Source organism: Gekko japonicus, unplaced genomic scaffold, assembly GCF_001447785.1.
Source record: "Gekko japonicus isolate JY-2015 unplaced genomic scaffold, Gekko_japonicus_V1.1 scaffold469, whole genome shotgun sequence".
Taxonomy (NCBI): Eukaryota; Metazoa; Chordata; class Lepidosauria; order Squamata; family Gekkonidae; genus Gekko; species Gekko japonicus.
In genome coordinates this window covers 203,057-220,719 of record NW_015173138.1, presented here as the reverse complement: position 1 = coordinate 220,719, position 17,663 = coordinate 203,057, and the positions used below count along the sequence as shown (strand labels likewise).

The 17,663-nt window shown below is 43.5% G+C and overlaps 1 protein-coding gene across 1 annotated transcript in view; it reads left to right on the top strand.

Annotated features, from left to right (window-relative positions):
• The first annotated feature begins 693 nt into the window (after window positions 1–693).
• SSB (Sjogren syndrome antigen B) overlaps window positions 694–17,663 on the top strand; it is a 20,083-nt gene continuing 3,113 nt past the window's right edge. The window contains exons 1-11 of the mRNA XM_015422269.1: window positions 694–755; window positions 6,454–6,528; window positions 7,339–7,442; window positions 8,587–8,761; window positions 9,205–9,312; window positions 9,402–9,502; window positions 10,872–10,943; window positions 11,040–11,082; window positions 12,884–13,024; window positions 15,344–15,530; window positions 16,656–16,778. Of these exons, the coding sequence (XP_015277755.1) occupies window positions 6,463–6,528; window positions 7,339–7,442; window positions 8,587–8,761; window positions 9,205–9,312; window positions 9,402–9,502; window positions 10,872–10,943; window positions 11,040–11,082; window positions 12,884–13,024; window positions 15,344–15,530; window positions 16,656–16,778 (1,120 nt within the window). The 5' untranslated portion in view covers window positions 694–755; window positions 6,454–6,462. The remainder of the gene's footprint in view (window positions 756–6,453; window positions 6,529–7,338; window positions 7,443–8,586; window positions 8,762–9,204; window positions 9,313–9,401; window positions 9,503–10,871; window positions 10,944–11,039; window positions 11,083–12,883; window positions 13,025–15,343; window positions 15,531–16,655; window positions 16,779–17,663) is intronic.

Genomic DNA, 17,663 nt, shown 5'->3' with positions numbered 1-17,663 from the left:
TCTCTCTCTCTCATAACTCAGCTTCTCCGATGTCCTTCAGCCGGAAAGTTTGTAATTTCAAATGTACATTCCATTCTATTATTTTCTGACCCTAAGAAAAAGACCTTTAACTATTAAAATAATACTCTTTCCACTCTACAGCTCTATGTTCTGGGCTAACCATTAAAATCTAAGTTCAGTTTAATTAAACTCCTAATAGGGCACAGTGACAGCTGTAATTTTGCCTGTCAAGAAAAGCTTCAGAAATCACATTCACTTTAATGCCAGTAGCTCACAAAGTAGAATTTTTGCTCACAAGACTCCACAGCTTAGAGGGAGCATTGGTATTGAAAACAGGTTCCGGGGTTTTTTTTTTCTCCCCCCCCCCCCCCCCCATTTCCTAACAAATGCAACCGCGTTCTATATGCATCAATACTGCAGATTTTTTTTAAAAAGAGAGAGAACCACCACCCATATTATGGAACGCAATTTACCCACGATGGGTGGTTCCTGCTGCTTTTTGGACTTCTCAAATTCAAGAGTGGGGCAGCGAAAAGATTCTCCCCTCCCCTTGTCGAAAAGACTTGATGCCGAGCGGGAAGGAAAAGAAGCCTCCCCTCCAAGACGACAGGCTGAGAAGGAACCGGAGGCGGCGACAAAGCTCAGCCCCACGTGGGCCGGGCCGGACCGGGAAGGAGGCGCGGCTATTGCCGCACAGGCTGCTGGGCTGCTCAGTAAGCGGAGATCGGCGTCTAAAGAACCGCAGCGGCCTGCCGGTGAGTGTAGGTGGGGATATATGTCTTAAGAACGCGCGGAAGGTGGATTGGTGCGTGCGGGTTTTTTTTAACACGCGGGATGCAGGTCCTGGGAATGCGGTGCTCCTCTCGCGTCTTTTAAAGACCCTTCCCCTTGCATGGGACACCGCTACCTGCCCCACGTGTAGGTTTCTTGGGGAAAATGGAGGTGGTGGGGCTTGCTCCGAAGAGGCAGGCGTGTCTCCCTCGGGCTCCAGTGGGTTGCACGCATGTTGCCCTACAGCACGGAGGGCTGGCGCCGCCTGGGGCTGGGCTCGGGCGGCACAGTGGCGCAAACGGGCCTGCGTACGCAGTAGGGCAAAAAAAGAATTAAACAGTTCCTGGGGGGGAGGCTCGTTGTTTGGCTGAAAGGGGCCTTCTAGGCTTGGAGTTGAGCAGATAGGCAAAACGCTGCTGAAGTTGGTTAAAGGAGGCCTGAGATGGGCGATAGTCTTGAAACTGCAGGGGGAAGCATAACCTCCTCTTCTTCTCCCAGTGCGCCCACGTGTTTGGGGGGAACGTAGCATATCCGGGGTGGAGTGGAGGGAAAACGTGATGCAGAACTGTCCAGGCTAGATGTCTTAGCCAGCCCTTGTTTTCCTGCTGGAGGAAATGGGTGAGAGGAAGAGGGGGAGTGCAGATTTTGGAGAAATCTGTGAGCTAGCAGATAGCTCCGAAAATGAGCGTAGATTCTGCCAAGGGAGAAGCGGAGGAAATTAAATCCAGGTCCCGTTTCCTTCTCGTTCTCTTAGGTAGATGCTGGTTTTCTCTCAGCCTTGGGGAAGGAAAGGGACGTTAGGCTGGTGAGCATCTAGGATTTCTCTGGATGGCTCCTGCTTTGTGTTGCTGTAGCACGGGATTATTTACTCTGGATACTGTAGGCATGCTACAGCATAGCATTGCCAGCCTCCAGGTGGTGGCTGGAGATCTCCTGGGATTACCCCTGATCTCCAAGCAACAGAGATCAGTTCACCTGGAGAAAACGGCTGCTTTGGAAGGTAGACTCTGTGGCATTATACCTCGTTGAGGTCCCTCCCCAAACCCTGCTCTCCTCAGGCTTCACCTCCCCCAAACCTCCAGGTATTTCCCAACACAGAGCTGGCAACTCTGCTTCCAGCAGCGCAGGTCTTCTACTTCTGCCGTTGGATTTCACAGAAGTTTGTAAGCAACTGGAAGTCTTGGCTGATAAGAGTAGATATTGTGATTTCTGGCTGCAGTGGAGGAAAACTTTTTAAAAATGCATGTCCGTATTAGAAATAAGGAGTGCCTGGCATTCTGAAAACTAGCATGTTGGGGAAGCCCATCTCTTTCTTTGGAGAGCTAACTTTCTATTTGGAGGGTCATCTTTTTTGTTTAGGGAAATGATTTTTTTAAAAATGTGATTTTCGCCTACAGTTTGACGGGGCACGGTGTGTCTACTTCATTCTGTTCCATCTGCAAGCCCGTCTTACCAATGTCTGGTTTTGGACTGAGGAGCTTCGTGAAGAAAATCTAGTGACTTAAAAAATACTATGATGTTGTTCATAAATGATTCCTTCAGAAGATGCTGGAATCTAAGGCCTCGTTCTGAGCAAACTGGTCAACTTGTGTTTGGGCAGTAGCACCTGTGACATCAAGTATGTGTGAACATGACTGAATGCAGTGCAATACAAATTGGAGGCAGTGAACTGGCTGGCCATTCTGTCACCATGGCAAGCCTCACCTTGCATCTGACACGCAAGGATCCCATCTGTTGATTTTAGCCTTACCTTCAGGTCCACATTGAAATGACTGTGTGGTAGAGTACTTGCTTGGCATGTAAAAGTCCCAGGTTCAGTCCCTGGTATTTTCAGTTAAAAGGATCAGGTAGTAGGTGATGTGAAAGACTTCTGCCTGAGACCCTGGAGAGCTGCAGTCATTCAGAGTAGACAATATTGACCAGTGTTCAGACCTCTTATATGGTAGTTTCATGTGTTCAAGGTACTGTGGGAATGTCAGAACAATAAACTCCTTGAAATCAAACCAGTACACTGATGGCCAAATACATCTCATAAGAAGTATATTAAGGAAGTTGTTCTGCTTTGGCTAGGGATTGGATCTGGGCTCCATGCATTTAAGTACCTATTAAAGTGGGAAGGTTCTGCCAATCTTGTACCCTTCCTCTGATAGTTAAACGTGTACTGCTTCAGTTTCTACTCTTCACAGCTGCTTGCAAAACCTTTCTCTGTACAAAACCATATGATGTGTACTAAACTCTTTCTCTGAGAGACTACAGAGCTGCTTAAAGGACTTGAAAGTTATTACACCCTCGTGGCCTCTGAAATTTGAATGTTCAACTGGAAGCACAAACTGTACTGCCTCATTGTAAAGCTGCCTAAAGCTTGAAGGAATATGGCTTAGATGCTGCTGTCTAAAAACACTGCAATATGTCTGCCTCCCTACCTTCTTTAGTAAAATTGTAAAGAAAACTAGATGTTGAGGGAAATAGTTCTAGCTTACGTTTTTCTCTGATGTGCCAGTTTGCTGTGTTTTTATTATGGAGGCCCATTTGATCCTATCAGTTCCCTCATGAATCTGAAATGGGACAACTCTCACAAGGCCCAAGCCTGCTTTCAATCAAAGACTGTATATACTGCCCTTTAGAAAATGGTTCCTCCTGGCTCCAATTTACTAGAATTCCTTTATTTCCCTGACGCCTAAAAGCTTTTTTCTGGCCCACTTCAGTTTTGCCATGATCTCTGGGGAAGGCTCTGCTTTCTTTGTTGAGTTTCACAGAAGTTGGGTTGCCAAGAAGCCTGGAGAAAGATGCCCTGCCCCTTTATCACATGTGTAATCTATAGAAATGGGCATCTGAAAGTTTTCATGGCATGAAGGTAAATAGATTTGCCTGTAGGGATGCCATCCTCCAGGTGGAGCCAGGAGATCTCCCAGAACTACAACTGAGGTCAGTTCCCCTGGAGGAAATAGCAACTTCAACAGGTGTACCGTATGGAATTGTATCCCCAAAGAGTTCCCTCCCCTTCCCAAGTTCTGCCTTCCTCAGGCTCTGCCCCTCCCAAATCTTCAGGAATTTCCCAAGCCGGAGCTGGCAACCCTGTTCACCTGATAAAGAACAAACTATTAATCTTTCAGTAAAAGGACAGAATATTTTTCCAGGATTCTTAGCAACCCTGTGGAGCTGCGGTGGCTCAAGTGGATAAAAAGGTTTCAGTTTTGTTTTTGCATGTGGATGGGTATTCTGTTTGTAATAATTGTTTGGATACACTATATTTTTAATATGCTAGTTGTGATAATTTCATGCCAAGTAAAAATGTCCATAGTCATATTTTATGTTCCTAAAGTAACAGAATGACTTTCAATCTAGAAAAGACAAAAGAAATGCTAATGTAGCATTTTTTTTCCAATTTTTCCAAAAAAATCCGTTTTTTCCAAGCTTCAAAATTTCCGGAAATTTTACATCTCTACTCAGCACTGAGTTTACTTTTGGGTAAACCAGATTAGTCAAGGTTGTGCTGTACCAAAATCCCTGCATTTGCCATAATAGACTCTGGTGGGGTTACCTTTTGAGTAATGAGTTGTATTGACAAAATGGAATTACTGACAAGCTCTTGGCATCAAGTGGCATGGTAGAGTCCTAGACCTGGATGGCCCAGGCTAGCCCGATCTCATCAGATCTCGGAAGCTAAGCAGGGTTGGTCCTGGTTAGTGTTTGGGTGGGAGGCTGCCCAGGAAGCCCAGGGTCACTGTGCAGAAGCAGGCAGTGGCAAACCACCTGTAGTTGCCTCTTGCCTTGTAAACCCTACAGAGTCACCATAAGTCAGCTCGATGGGACTTTCCACCACCATGCTGAAGTAAAGTGGATTGCGAATGGTGAGCAAACCTGTAGCAAGAGCAGCTTTATTAGTGACATGTTCATGAGTGCATATAGGAACCATGCACTAAATGTCCATGCCAGTTTGTAAGAATCTTGAGGATCTGTTGCATTGGCTTCCAGGTGTGCGACCAGAGTGGAAAATGGACACTTGCAGTATTTACTTTAATGCAAGACTGGGGGTTTCCCCCCCAGAGGTGCCATAAAGGGGGGCGGAGTTGTCTTATATAGTTTTGTACAAGTTACAGTTATGTCCAGTGGGCTTTTTTTTTTTTGGGTACAACATTTTGCTTTTAGCGGGATAATCTTACCTTTAGGGTCACCCAGAGAAATATGAATATGAACAATCAAGAAGAAAAAAAAACTTATATAAAAAATCTTTATATTCCCATTCATACTACATCACCTACAGGGAGGTGTAGTATAACCCTTTGAGAAAATTATAGTGAGTGCTGACCAGTGTGGTTCCTTTGGTTTGGATAGAGCAGCAAAGGCTTGCAGGGAGGACTTTCTTTTATCTGTTTATTTACTTCATTTATACCCTGCTTTTCTTCCTGGTGGGGACCCAGAGTGGCTTACATCATCTTTCTCTCCATGTTACCCTCATAACCCTGGGAAGTAGGTTAGGCAGGGAATATGTATATCAAAATTTGATACAAAACAAGGTTCCATTGAACTCAGCACTAGAGATGTGAAGGCCTGGAAAAAAACAGGAAAAATTTGGGAAGAAACCATTTTTCCCCCGTTTTGTTCCTGAAGCCTTTTTCCCCCGAAAAATTGGAAAAATTGAACAAAGAAACCAAAAAATTGAAAAAAGAAAAGAAAAGAATTTTTTTTGATTATGGAACGTTTTATTTTAACATGATGAATAAAATATTTTAAGACAAGGTGTTCAAATATTTTCCAAATCATTTCCAAATCATTGATCTAATTTCTGTGCACTGAGGACAAGCAAGTTCTAGGTTACAAACTGAACTCTCCAATGCAAGAACAAGATTTATTTCTTCCTTTAGGAGGGGTTATTGTCAGAAGAAAATAAAAAGGTTTCAGTTTTGTTTTTGCATGTGGGTGGGTATTCTGTTTGTAAATTGTTCAGAAATGCTAATGTAGCATTTTTGTTCAATTTTTCCAAATATTTCCATTCCCCCCCCAAAAAAAAAACTGGAAAAAACCCCGGGTTCCCCCTAGAGGTGCCATAAAGGGGGGCGAAGTTGTCTTATATAGTTTCATACAAGTTACAGTTATGTCCAGTGGGGATTTTTTTTTGGTACAACATTTTGCTTTTAGCGGGATAATCTTACATTTAGGGTCACCTTTCTTTTGGTATTCTCTTGGCCCTGTCTTTAAGAGACGATTCGTGAATAGGGTATGGAAATGATACTTGACATATGACGGTGATCACGCTGCTAAAAACGTTCCCTAGTTCAGCAGAGATACCTGTATTGGCTAGAACAAATGGCTTGAACAACTCAAATCTCCAACAACAGTAAATGCTGTTCTGATTGTAGGTGGTGGGGAAATGTTTTATAAATGGATAAAAGAAAATGTCGTGTAACCCAGACTTAGTTGACTCTGATAGTTGAAAAGGTTTGAATTACTATGAATGCATGATGTAATGCATAAAGAAAACTGCAATAAATAAATATTTTGAAAAAAAAGAAAAAAAAAGAGAGGATTCGTGAATAGGGTATTGAAATGGTACTTGACATATGACGGTGATCACGCTTCTAAAAATGTTCCCTAGTTCAGCAGAGATACCTGTATCGGCTAGAACAAATGGCTTGAACAACTCGAATCTCCCAACAAAAGTAAATGCTGTTCTGATTGTAGGTGGTGAAAATGGCCGAAAACGGAGACAGTGAAAACATGTCCGATTTGGAAAGGAAAGTCTGCCAGCAAATTGAGGTATGGCTTCTTCTTTCACAAGTTTTAAATGTTTCATTAGGCTCAGGTCCAGAGGCTTCTTTTGGGAATGGATAGGCACTTCTGCTCATGCCAGGACTGGTTGTCTCACTCCGCTGTTCCTCTGCAAGCCTGTCCCTCTCCCCCAACGAGCAGCATCTTGTGAATTAATTATCATATGGCATCATGTGTAGAATAGCCGGGAGATCCTAAGATTGTCTGACAGCCACAAGTTCTATCTCTTCATGTTATGCTAGTGGCGAGCTAGACTTGTTTTTAGGAGCTGAGAGAGCTCTGAAAGAACTGTGACTGGCCCAAGGTCACCCAGCTGGCAGCATCTATAGCAGGAAGAGGGAGTTTGGCAAAGATCTGTTCAGTGGGTGGTTTAGATGTAACCCTGACTTTAGAAATTTGGTACAGGTACCTTTTGAATACTTAAATGCAACATGCGCACAGGAGATACACATGAACATTTTTTGTAGCAATAAAATAGCAACAGTGGAAGGAGAACTGTCACTTTGTCTACTAGATTAGGGTTTTTTTCGGATGGACTTCCAAGATGAACTCTTGAGATTATGTCATAGTCTTCCGTGGAGTCTACCTACACGCCAAGTCTCAGTTTTTTAATCAGTTTTCATTATAACTAAGAGAAACCCACTGTGCAGAATTTATAATGCTGGATGGTTCTCCTGTGTAATTGTTGAGAGAAATCCAATAATGTTTTATTAGCTGCCTGACAAGGAACAAGCTACTTGATAAGCGCAGCAGCAGTCTTTGTGCCAATATGTGTATTATTCCCACTGATTTTTGCAGTACTATTTTGGCGATCACAACTTACCACGAGACAAGTTCCTACAGGAGAAGATCAAGGTAGATGAAGGCTGGATACCTTTAGAAACAATAATCACATTTAACAGGTAAATTTTACATGAATTGTGAGATCGTAATCTCATGAGAGGGAAGAATGAATTTGTTCAGTTCTATGGTATACAGTTATATGGTATACAGGAGCTGCGGTGGCTCAAGTGGTTAAGACGCTGAACTGCAGGCTGTGGAAGGTCGGTAGTTCAGCAGTTCGAGACCCGGGTGCCGCATGACGGAGTGAGCTCCCGTCTGTAGTTCCAGCTTCTGCCAACCTAGCAGTTCGAAAGCAAGAAATTGCAAGTGGATAAATAGGTACCACTTCGGTGGGAAGGTAACAGCGTTCCGTGCACCTTGGTGTTTAGTCATGCCGGCCACATGACCACGGAAACGTCTTCGGACAGCGCTGGCTCTTCGGCTTTGAAACGGAGATGAGCACCGCAACCCTAGAGTCGGATTCGACTGGCTTTCGAGCAAGGGAACCTTTACCTTTACCTTATGGTATACCCATCTTGTTTGCTTTACATTTTTGCAAACTTAAGTTGGTCCTCTTTTCATGATTTTTAAGTTAAAAAATCTAAATCATATGCTCAGGTTTGTCGCTGTGTGCTGTAACAATTAAAACGTATCTGTTTAAAGTGAACAGACATTTTATTCTACTCAGGAGCGCACAACATAGTTCCATGCACCAACCCCACAATCCCTCTTGTACTACAAGATATAGATCTACTAAATGATCAGTTATAAAATTTTGGGTTTTGTATAGAGGGCTCTGTTCACATTTTAAAATATTAAGCAACTTGAAGAGAAGTAAGCTGAACTTTGCAGAAGTGAGGGTTGGTTATTGTGGGCCAGACAGCGTGTTTGCATGAGATGGAAAGCCATGTTGCTTGCTAACAGTGTCTGACTATTAATAAAGTTGCTCAAAAATAAATATAACACATGACCCATTGTGTTGTATTTATAATGCTTGATCTCAGAAGACATTTGTGCCCATGATTTATTTTTGCACACGGAGGGAAAAGGACTAACTTGAATGTTTGACAGGGTCCCTAGATGCAGTTTGAAGAGAGCAAGTGTTGCATTTGATGTGTTTTCATATTGCGTTTAGAGAACTACATTTTAAAAAATCTGGTTTTTGTTTTGTTTTAAAAACCTCATCATCAACCTAAACTTTGTCTATCTTGCAACCTCTCATAGGTTAAATCGTCTGACAAAAGACTTTGATACAATTGTAGGCGCATTAAGAAAATCAAAGACAGGTCTTATGGAAGTCAGTGAAGACAACACTAAAATTCGAAGATCTCCAAACAAACCTCTGCCAGAAGTCACTGAACAATATAAAAACTCAGTTAAAAGCAGATCTGTCTATATTGTAAGTGCAAATGATCTCGTATTCAGTGTGTTTCAGACTTGCTATCTTCAGGGATCCTTTTTGTGCTCAGGAACCCTGTGTTTTGCAGAGGATTCTAGGGACTCTTTTAGGACATGCATTCAGTTAGTGCTGCTCTTTTTCAAGGACAGCTGTGCCAGAGCTTGTGACTGACCCAAGGTCACATCAGCAGGCGCAAGTGGAGGAGTGGGGAATCAAACCCGGTTCTCCCAGATTAGAGTCCGCACACTTAACCACTACACCAAACTGGCTCTTTGAAGTAGTTTACAGGCCAGTTATGTTGTTGACTGCAGTAGGACTGCCCAGGTATAAAATAACGAGATCCCTGAATTAGACAGTTGCCTTCTTGAAAGGTTTTGTGTGTGCGGGGGAAAGGGGTGCATGTGTGTTTGACGACTCTAACTTTCCCAAACCTCATTTTGTAGAAAGGCTTTCCATTAGATGCAACTCTTGATAATATCATGGAATGGCTAGATAATAAAGGCAAAGTAGAAAGCATTCAGATGAGGAGGACACTTCAGAAAACCTTTAAGGTAACTTATTTTACATAGCATTCTGCTAACTATGAACTTTCCATGGGAATATTCCACTGATCTGACTTAACACTCCTTGATTCAATCAGGGTTCAATATTTGCGGTCTTTGATACTGTCGAATCTGCAAAGCAGTTTGTGGAGATTCCAGGCCAAAAGTACAGCGATACAGAACTAATTGTGCTCTTCAAGTAAGTACAACTTTAAACAGTGTGCTTAGTGCTCTGGTATGAACTTGGGTTGACTTGAGACTCCTGACTGATGGAGGTAGCCTGTATAGAAACTCTACTAGTTTTTAAAGTCTTCAAACTTGCTGTGCATTTCTGAGCTGTGTGATCACTCTGGTGTCCTTTTTTTTTTTGGATACAGTTAATTGTTTATAGTTTTATTTCTTTAGAACAACCCGGGTTGAAAGGTAGATAATGGTCCAAGACTGTCCAGTCAGCTTTGTGACTGAGTGGGGATTGTGAGTTTTGTTTCCTTGGCTCCATTCAGAAGTTTCTACTTCATTGCACAGGCTGTACCATCTTGCTCTCACATTTGCTCTTATATTTGCTCTTTTCACTGAACAGGCTATGCCATCTTGCCCTCATCTTTGTGTCTCCTGCTCCCTTCCCCAGGAAAGCTCCTTGAACTCTGACAAAGGGAGCTCTCTGTCAAACTGTAATAGACTTGCTCATATGTCTGTCGTGGGAACCATGCCATTAGACTCTTCTTTTTGCCCCCATGATAACGAGTGCCATAAAATTAATTTAGTATTCTTTTTGCTTTCTGTCTTCTCCCACTTGGTCCCTCAGCCAGCCTTTTAGAGTAATTGCTATCTGAGAAAGGAAGGGTTCATGCAGGGGGGAAATAGGTGGAGCATAGTCATGCATTAAGAGATCTAGATTTGGGGTGTCAAACATAAGGCCCAGGGGCCAGAAGTGGCCTATCCAGGGCTCTTATGCAGCCCGCGAGCAACTAGAACAAGGGAGGGAACAGGAGAATGCTTGGGGGGAGTGGGCAGAGTCATTCCGATTGTAGCTTCAGCATGGCGGAATAACCTCATCCTCAGCAGTCAAGCACTGTGGGAGCATCTGCCCAGTGCTGCATTGCTGGCTCTACAGTCTACCCATATGGATTTTCCTTTGGACCCCCCTTCCAGCCCTTGGGGCCTTGCAGTGAGGGTACAACAACTCAGAGCTTACCAGCTACTGTCCTTTATACAGTTTATATCTCTAGTACCTGGCATTACGTTTTATGAGCCCACTTGCGGGGATGGCGGGGTATAAATAAAAATAATAAATAAATAAATTATGGTACACTTGGCCTGGCCCGACAAAGTGACATTTAAGTCAGATCTGGCCCTCATAGCAAATGAGTTCGACACCTCTGATCTAGATGGCCAGTTTTAATAAGAGAGACTGCCTGTCTATGCTAGTTGGTAACCCTTGTCTAGCAGAAATAAAGCTGAGGATTAGTTGTGACTTGGTTACTCCAGAATAGGCTATCTAGTATAGTTACTGTATATATAAATAGCAGGTCCCAAATCGGATTCTGATTAGATTGTATTTTGTGCAGGGATGATTATTTTGCAAAGAAGAATGAGGAGAAAAAACGGAACAGATTGGAAGCAAAAGCAAAGGCCAAACAGTAAGTCATGGCTTTAGATGTTGAAAGAGTATCTCTGTTTGGTTGTGAATCTGCCAGAATGCTGCTTGACTGACTTTTGCAATCTCTTTGGAACAGGGAAAAGGAAGAAAAACAGAAGCAAGCTGAAGATGCTGAAATGGTACCTTCCTAGTCCTTGACTTGATCAATTGGAGCCATTACTGCAGTATTTTTGGGGTTTTGTTCAGGCCTTGGTCAGGGCTTCTCTAAGAGGAAACCTTGGAATTGCATACTAGTGTGCGACTGTAATTCATCTATGTAGCCTGTGCTACTACAACACACCTTGTGCGTTTTTCTTGCGAGTGTTCCATGACAATTAAAAGTCTACATAGTGCACAAATGCAGAAATCTTTGAATGTTCAAACTGCATAATTTTTCCCTTGGGAGTGCACATTTTGGGTTGGATTCAGTGGAAAAATCCCGTCACTGGAAGTGGACAATTTTCAATGATTCCCATCTCTTAACTGCAGACCTCCAACTTAGTCCTCATACTGTTCCTGAGGGTTCCCCAGAGAGTAGCACTTCGGGTTGGCAAGGAACAGGACTAGGAATGTTGACCCATTACCATTGCTAGTGCTTTGAAGAAATTCATGCATATTTATGCTCAGAATATCTCCACTGGTGTTAAATAGGCCATTTAGATCTGTGCTAGGAATAGGAATCCCTAGAATAGATAGATCAACGTGCTCCTAAGCAGGTAGAGTGCTGTGAAGCAGAATTGTGAGGAAGAGTTTCTTTGTGATCAGGAATTACAGCGCTGGGTGGGTTTCCAGACAATACTGTCCTTTCCAAACTGACTAAGGTCCTTGCCTGTGCCCCCCCCCCCCAAAACACCTAAATTAATCATTGGGTATCTAATTCATCTAATTTTTACCTGCTGCGTATTAGGAACCTGTTTAGTATTTGAAAGAGTTCTATAGAATATGGTTCTGTTCTCGGTGCTGTTAGTCTGTTTTACATAAAAGGCTGTTCTAAGAAAGATGGAAGTCACCATGCAAAAGTCTTATAGACCAAATGTGAATTCCTTGAGTGAATGTAGCCCAGTGGCTAAAAGTAAATGTAACAGTGTGCCAGATCAGGTTCAAGCCCCCTCCCCCATCATTTAATTTAAAATACGGTCTGCACATCGTCGTCCTGTTCTCATATAGTGTGGTGGTAAATGGTAACAGCGACTTAACATCCTGTGTAACTGGGGAAACTGCTAGTCCTGGATTTGACTGTATACAGGGAAGGCTTTTAAGTTTAAAAGGAACACTGATGTGCTCATTATGGAATTCTGAAGTCGAGATTACTTTACTGGCTTCTGTCCTGGATCCACTGTGTATTTATGAAGAGACGTCATCTGTGACACTGGACCCAAGCTGTATTGACAGAGCACATTATAAAAAACTGAACCCATTTTAAGACACATGCTGGTCAGAAGCACATGATCTAGTCCTAAAACTATAAAATATCTACTGTGAATAAGCCTTGTAGGCCAGGCAGATTTCCAGAAAGACAGCAATTAATAGCACTGAGTGCTCGCATTTAGCAACCAGGAACTGGTGATCTGATAAAAGAGTTATTATACTATCTAGCTATTTTATGTCACCCCATCCTCCAAGGAGAGCAGCGGCCTACATGTCTCCTCTCCCTTTTAACTCAAAATAACTCTGGTTGAACTGGAGCCACACATTCAATGAGCTTCATGGGGGTGGGGGTGTTGAACTTGGGGCTCACAGTTCTCATCCAACATTCAGACCCCTACATTAACTTTGTACTTTTTTCAGGTAGTCTTAGGTATGTGTACTCTCTTTTACTGTCAAAAGAGTGAGAAACTGGATTTCACCACAATAATTTTCAAGAATATAAATTTCTTGCCCTGTCTAACAGGAGTTATTTTCTTTCTTTCTCTTGCTTTAAAAAAAAATAAAATAAAAAAGAAATCCCTGGAGGAGAAGCAGGGATGTTTGCTGAAATTCTCTGGAGACCTTGAAGATCAGACTTCCCGAGAAGATCTCCATGCAGTTTTCTCAGACCACGGTGAAATTAAATGGATAGACTTTGTCAGAGGTGCAAAAGAGGTCAGAGACGGGCTACTTGCAGTATCTGAAAATGATGTTGTGTTCAGCAAATTAGGCAGTGTTTTTGCTTAGACATATGTATGCTTTGTCTTAAACTTTGTTGAGGTATTTACTGAGGTCATAACAGATACCTTGACAATCCACAGACAAATTATTCTGATTGTTTTTTCCCCCTAGCAAGTCACTTTGCAAAACATGGAACCTAAAGAAATGTCCTCCTAGTTTTCTTGCCAGCTGGACGCTCTCCAATGCAATCCTACGCAGAGTTATTCACATTCAATGAGCTTCATGGGGGTGGGGGTGTTGAACTTGGGGCTCACAGTTCTCATCCAACATTCAGACCCCTACATTAACTTTGTACTTTTTTCAGGTAGTCTTAGCTATGTGTACTCTCTTTTACTGTCAAAAGAGTGAGAAACTGGATTTCACCACAATAATTTTCAAGAATATAAATTTCTTGCCCTGTCTAACAGGAGTTATTTTCTTTCTTTCTCTTGCTTTAAAAAAAAATAAAATAAAAAAGAAATCCCTGGAGGAGAAGCAGGGATGTTTGCTGAAATTCTCTGGAGACCTCGAAGATCAGACTTCCCGAGAAGATCTCCATGCAGTTTTCTCAGACCACGGTGAAATTAAATGGATAGACTTTGTCAGAGGTGCAAAAGAGGTCAGAGACGGGCTACTTGCAGTATCTGAAAATGATGTTGTGTTCAGCAAATTAGGCAGTGTTTTTGCTTAGACATATGTATGCTTTGTCTTAAACTTTGTTGAGGTATTTACTGAGGTCATAACAGATACCTTGACAATCCACAGACAAATTATTCTGATTGTTTTTTCCCCCTAGCAAGTCACTTTGCAAAACATGGAACCTAAAGAAATGTCCTCCTAGTTTTCTTGCCAGCTGGACGCTCTCCAATGCAATCCTACGCAGAGTTATTCCAGACTAAACCCACAGAAAGCTATGGGCTCAGAGAGGAGTAATGCTACACAAGATTGCACCATCACTGTAAAACCCATTAGAGCGATTGGCTGAACAAAAACAATAAACAGAAGCACATAAACTAAAGCTTCATCTCTGTAACAACTAATGTTGGCCAACAAGGACATAATTTCCCACCGTCAGCTTTTGCTCAAGCTAAAAGCTTGTTGAAAGGAGATGCTCTTTCCTTGCCTGCTGAAGAGAAGAGATCAGGGGCTGCATATGGAGCTTGGGGAGGGGAGTCCCAACATCTCAGTACATCCACCAAGAACTTTAAATCAAACCCAGAAATTAAGTGGCAGTGGGTTGGACCTAGCAGAAAAGCAGGCAGCAGTGATTTTTTTTCTACCCAGTTTTTTCTCACTGCTGCAAGCAGTCTGTGCTGTGCTGTATTTTGCTTGCAAGGCTTTTCTGCCTTTCAGAGAGCTGTGTATGGGGACACACAGAAGGCTGCTTGGGGAAAGGGACAGCAGGAAAAGAGCTGCTCCACCAACATCCTTCCACAGAGTTGGGAAGTACTATGGCCACAGAGGCTTGGGCCTGTCGATGGGGTAGCCTCCTCTTGGACCAGTTGTAGTCTGAGAATTGTTCAAAGGTAACCCTACGTAGGGGGGATTGCTGAAGTGTAGCCTGGAGGTCACCAAGGAACGTGTAGCTGTTCACTGAATTCTGCCTTGTTCCTAACTTACAGAGTTTAGAACCCAACCTGAGGTAAATTTCATTGGACAGTTAAGCCTCTCAAAAATCCCTGCACAAATGGTGTTTTATGGATTATAGCTAGCTGTTTCCGTACTAGTTAATTACAGTCAGTAGTCCGTTCCCTTTTCCAGTACTAAATGAAAGAGAATGAGATGCCATTTTCTTCAGGCAGTGCCCCTTCTCTTGGACACATGAAGCTGCCTTACACTGAATCAGACCACTGGTCCATCAAAGTCAGTATTGTCTGCTCAGACTGGTGGCGAGTCTCAGGTGGAGGTCTTTTCAGTCCCCTTCTGCCCAGTCCTTTTGATGCTGGTGCTTAAACCTGGTGCCTTCTGAATGCCAAGCAGATGCCCTGCCACTGAGCCACAGAACAGATAAGAGATGGTTAAAACTACACAGGCTGTTATCTGGCATTCCCCCAGAACAACAGCTGTATTAAATAAGGATCTTGGGTAGGCGGAAGACTGTTAATTGAACTGGACCTATGTTGAGGAGGGCCACAATTAACTGAGGAAGAAAATTAAGGGGGTGTGCGTGTCCCCCCCCCCCTCCATAGCAGAAACTGAGTGTTACAGACTGAATGGGATGAAAGTGAATTAGAGCATCTTCTAGCAGATTCAGACTTCTCTCTGTTTGTGCAGGGAATCATCCTATTCAAGAGTAGTGCAAAAGAAGCCCTCAGCAAAGCCCAAGAAGCAAATAATGGGAATCTGCAACTGCGAGCCAAAGATGTCACATGGGAGGTGCTTGAAGGAGACATGGCCAAAGAAGCCTTGAAGAAAATAATGGAGGGACAGCAGGAACTGTTAAACAAGAAGAAAGGAAGAGGTGACTACTTCCCTTCCAGAGCCAGTTTGGTGTAGTGGTTAAGTGCATGGACTCTAATCTGGGAGAACCGGGTTTGATTCCCCACTCCTCCACTTGCACCTGGCTGGATGACCTTGGGCAAGCCATAACTCTGGCACAGCTGTTCTTGAAAAAGCAGTTTCTGTCAAGAGTTCTCTTAGCCCCACCTACCTCACAGGGTGTCTGTTGTGGGGAGGGGAAGGGAAAGGAGTTTGTAAGCCACTCTGAGACACCTTTGGGTAGTGAAGGGCGGGGTATAAATCCAATCGCTTCTTCTTCTTCTTCCTCTGCCTACTCATCTCATCTCTCTTAGAAGCCAGATCTTATACTGCCAGAAAGGTGTCAAGGGCAAGAAACAGGCACAGTAGCAATCCCAGTTGAGGTGTGCCCATTTGCATTGGGGTGTGGGCACAATGAACCTGATGGGCGGTAGGTTCAGAACTGACAAAAGGAAACACTTCTTTACTCAACAAGTAATCAAACAGTGGGGATTTGCTGCCGTTGGGTATAATAATCATTAGGCCACAGATCTCTTTAAAGGGAGGTTAGACCATCATGGAGATCCATCAATGGCTATGAGCCATGATGACTACAGGGAACCTCAGTTTCCTCTGAATACCGCTGCTAGGAGGCAGCATCTTAGCTGTGTGTTCAGTGGGCCATAGAAGGAAATCTAGAGGGATCACAATCCATATACTTCTAGTTCAGGTCAGAAGCAGTAGCTTTCACATGGAAGGGCCAGGGAGGGAGGGAAGAGGCAGTGCTGGAAAGCCTATGAAGTGTGGGATGCCAGCAAGGTTTAACATTGTGCTGAGGCTGTGAAGATGAGAAAGGGGTGTTCTAGTGGCAGAGATGGTGGCTGGGAACTTCAGGCTGGTTCACACACATGCCTGTGCTTTAGTTTTTCATCCCTTTGGCTACTTGCAGCTGAATGTGCAAGTGGAGGAAGTCTTTTGTGCTAGGACATGGATGTTCTGTCTGTGGTGTTTGATCTGTCATGGCTCATGTGCCCATGCAGGTAGCCAGAGGGTGCCCCCCAATTTAAGGGAGGCTGTGGTAAGGCATGGGCTGAAACATGAATTTCCTAATGTGTACCTATCCTGCCAGGTCGGAAAGGAAAAGGCGGCAAAGGAGCTCGAGGCGCACAGGACAAAAAAGTGAAATTTCTCGGGAAGAAGACAAAATTTGAGAGTGAAGATGAAGAGGAGGGTGACGACGATGGTATGACAGGTGAGCTGTCTCCTGTGCTATGAGCAGCTGCAATCACTGAGTCTGAATTACCTGCTGTTCCTTTTCTTACTGGTGCTTGGATTCTCCAAATCTGAACACTGTTTCCTAATATGGAAACATGGAGGATAAGGAACAAGTTTGTATGACTGTTGGGGGGGATTAATTGTAGAATAACAGCCAGTGTGATGTGGGAGCTAGAGTACTGGACTTTGACCAGATGATCTGGTTTAAATACTTACTCCATTGAATAGGTGGTCTTAGACTAGTCCCAATCTTTGCCTAAACCTTCAGAGCATTACTGTGGATAGCTGGAGAAGGAATCTCTCTCTATGCTTCCCTGAGGAAAGACAAGATAAACATGAGCACAATTTTGTCCAGCGGTTCTGAAAAAATCTCTGCCTGGTAGAAACTCAGTTTAGCAATAGCTCTTAAAATCAGCTCGATACCTCAAGAGTCTCAACAGGCAAATTATGAAAGGACACAGTTCTAGAACTCTTAGGGCTCAACTCCTAACCTCCTTTTCCATTGAATACTTCTGTTTGTAGAAGGGGGGGGGGGGACAAATGCACTGCAGCAGGAAGGGGGAAAGCAAGAAAATTACCTTTGATACTGCATGAGCAAAGCTGTACTACATATGATCTATTCCAAGGGTGTCAAACATATGGCCCATGGGCTGGCACTGGCCCTTCGAGGGCTCGGATCCAGCCTGGGAGTAACTGGCTGTATCCTGCTTCCTTCCTGCTGCTGCCACATCACTTCTTACTTTCGCCCATCTCCCTCAATCCTGCAGGGAGAGAGACAAAGCCAAGACTCCTTCCCTTCATTGGCTGAGGTCTCCTCCCCCTTCCTCCTGACTAAGATGGGAAGGGGGAAGGGAAGGGAAAG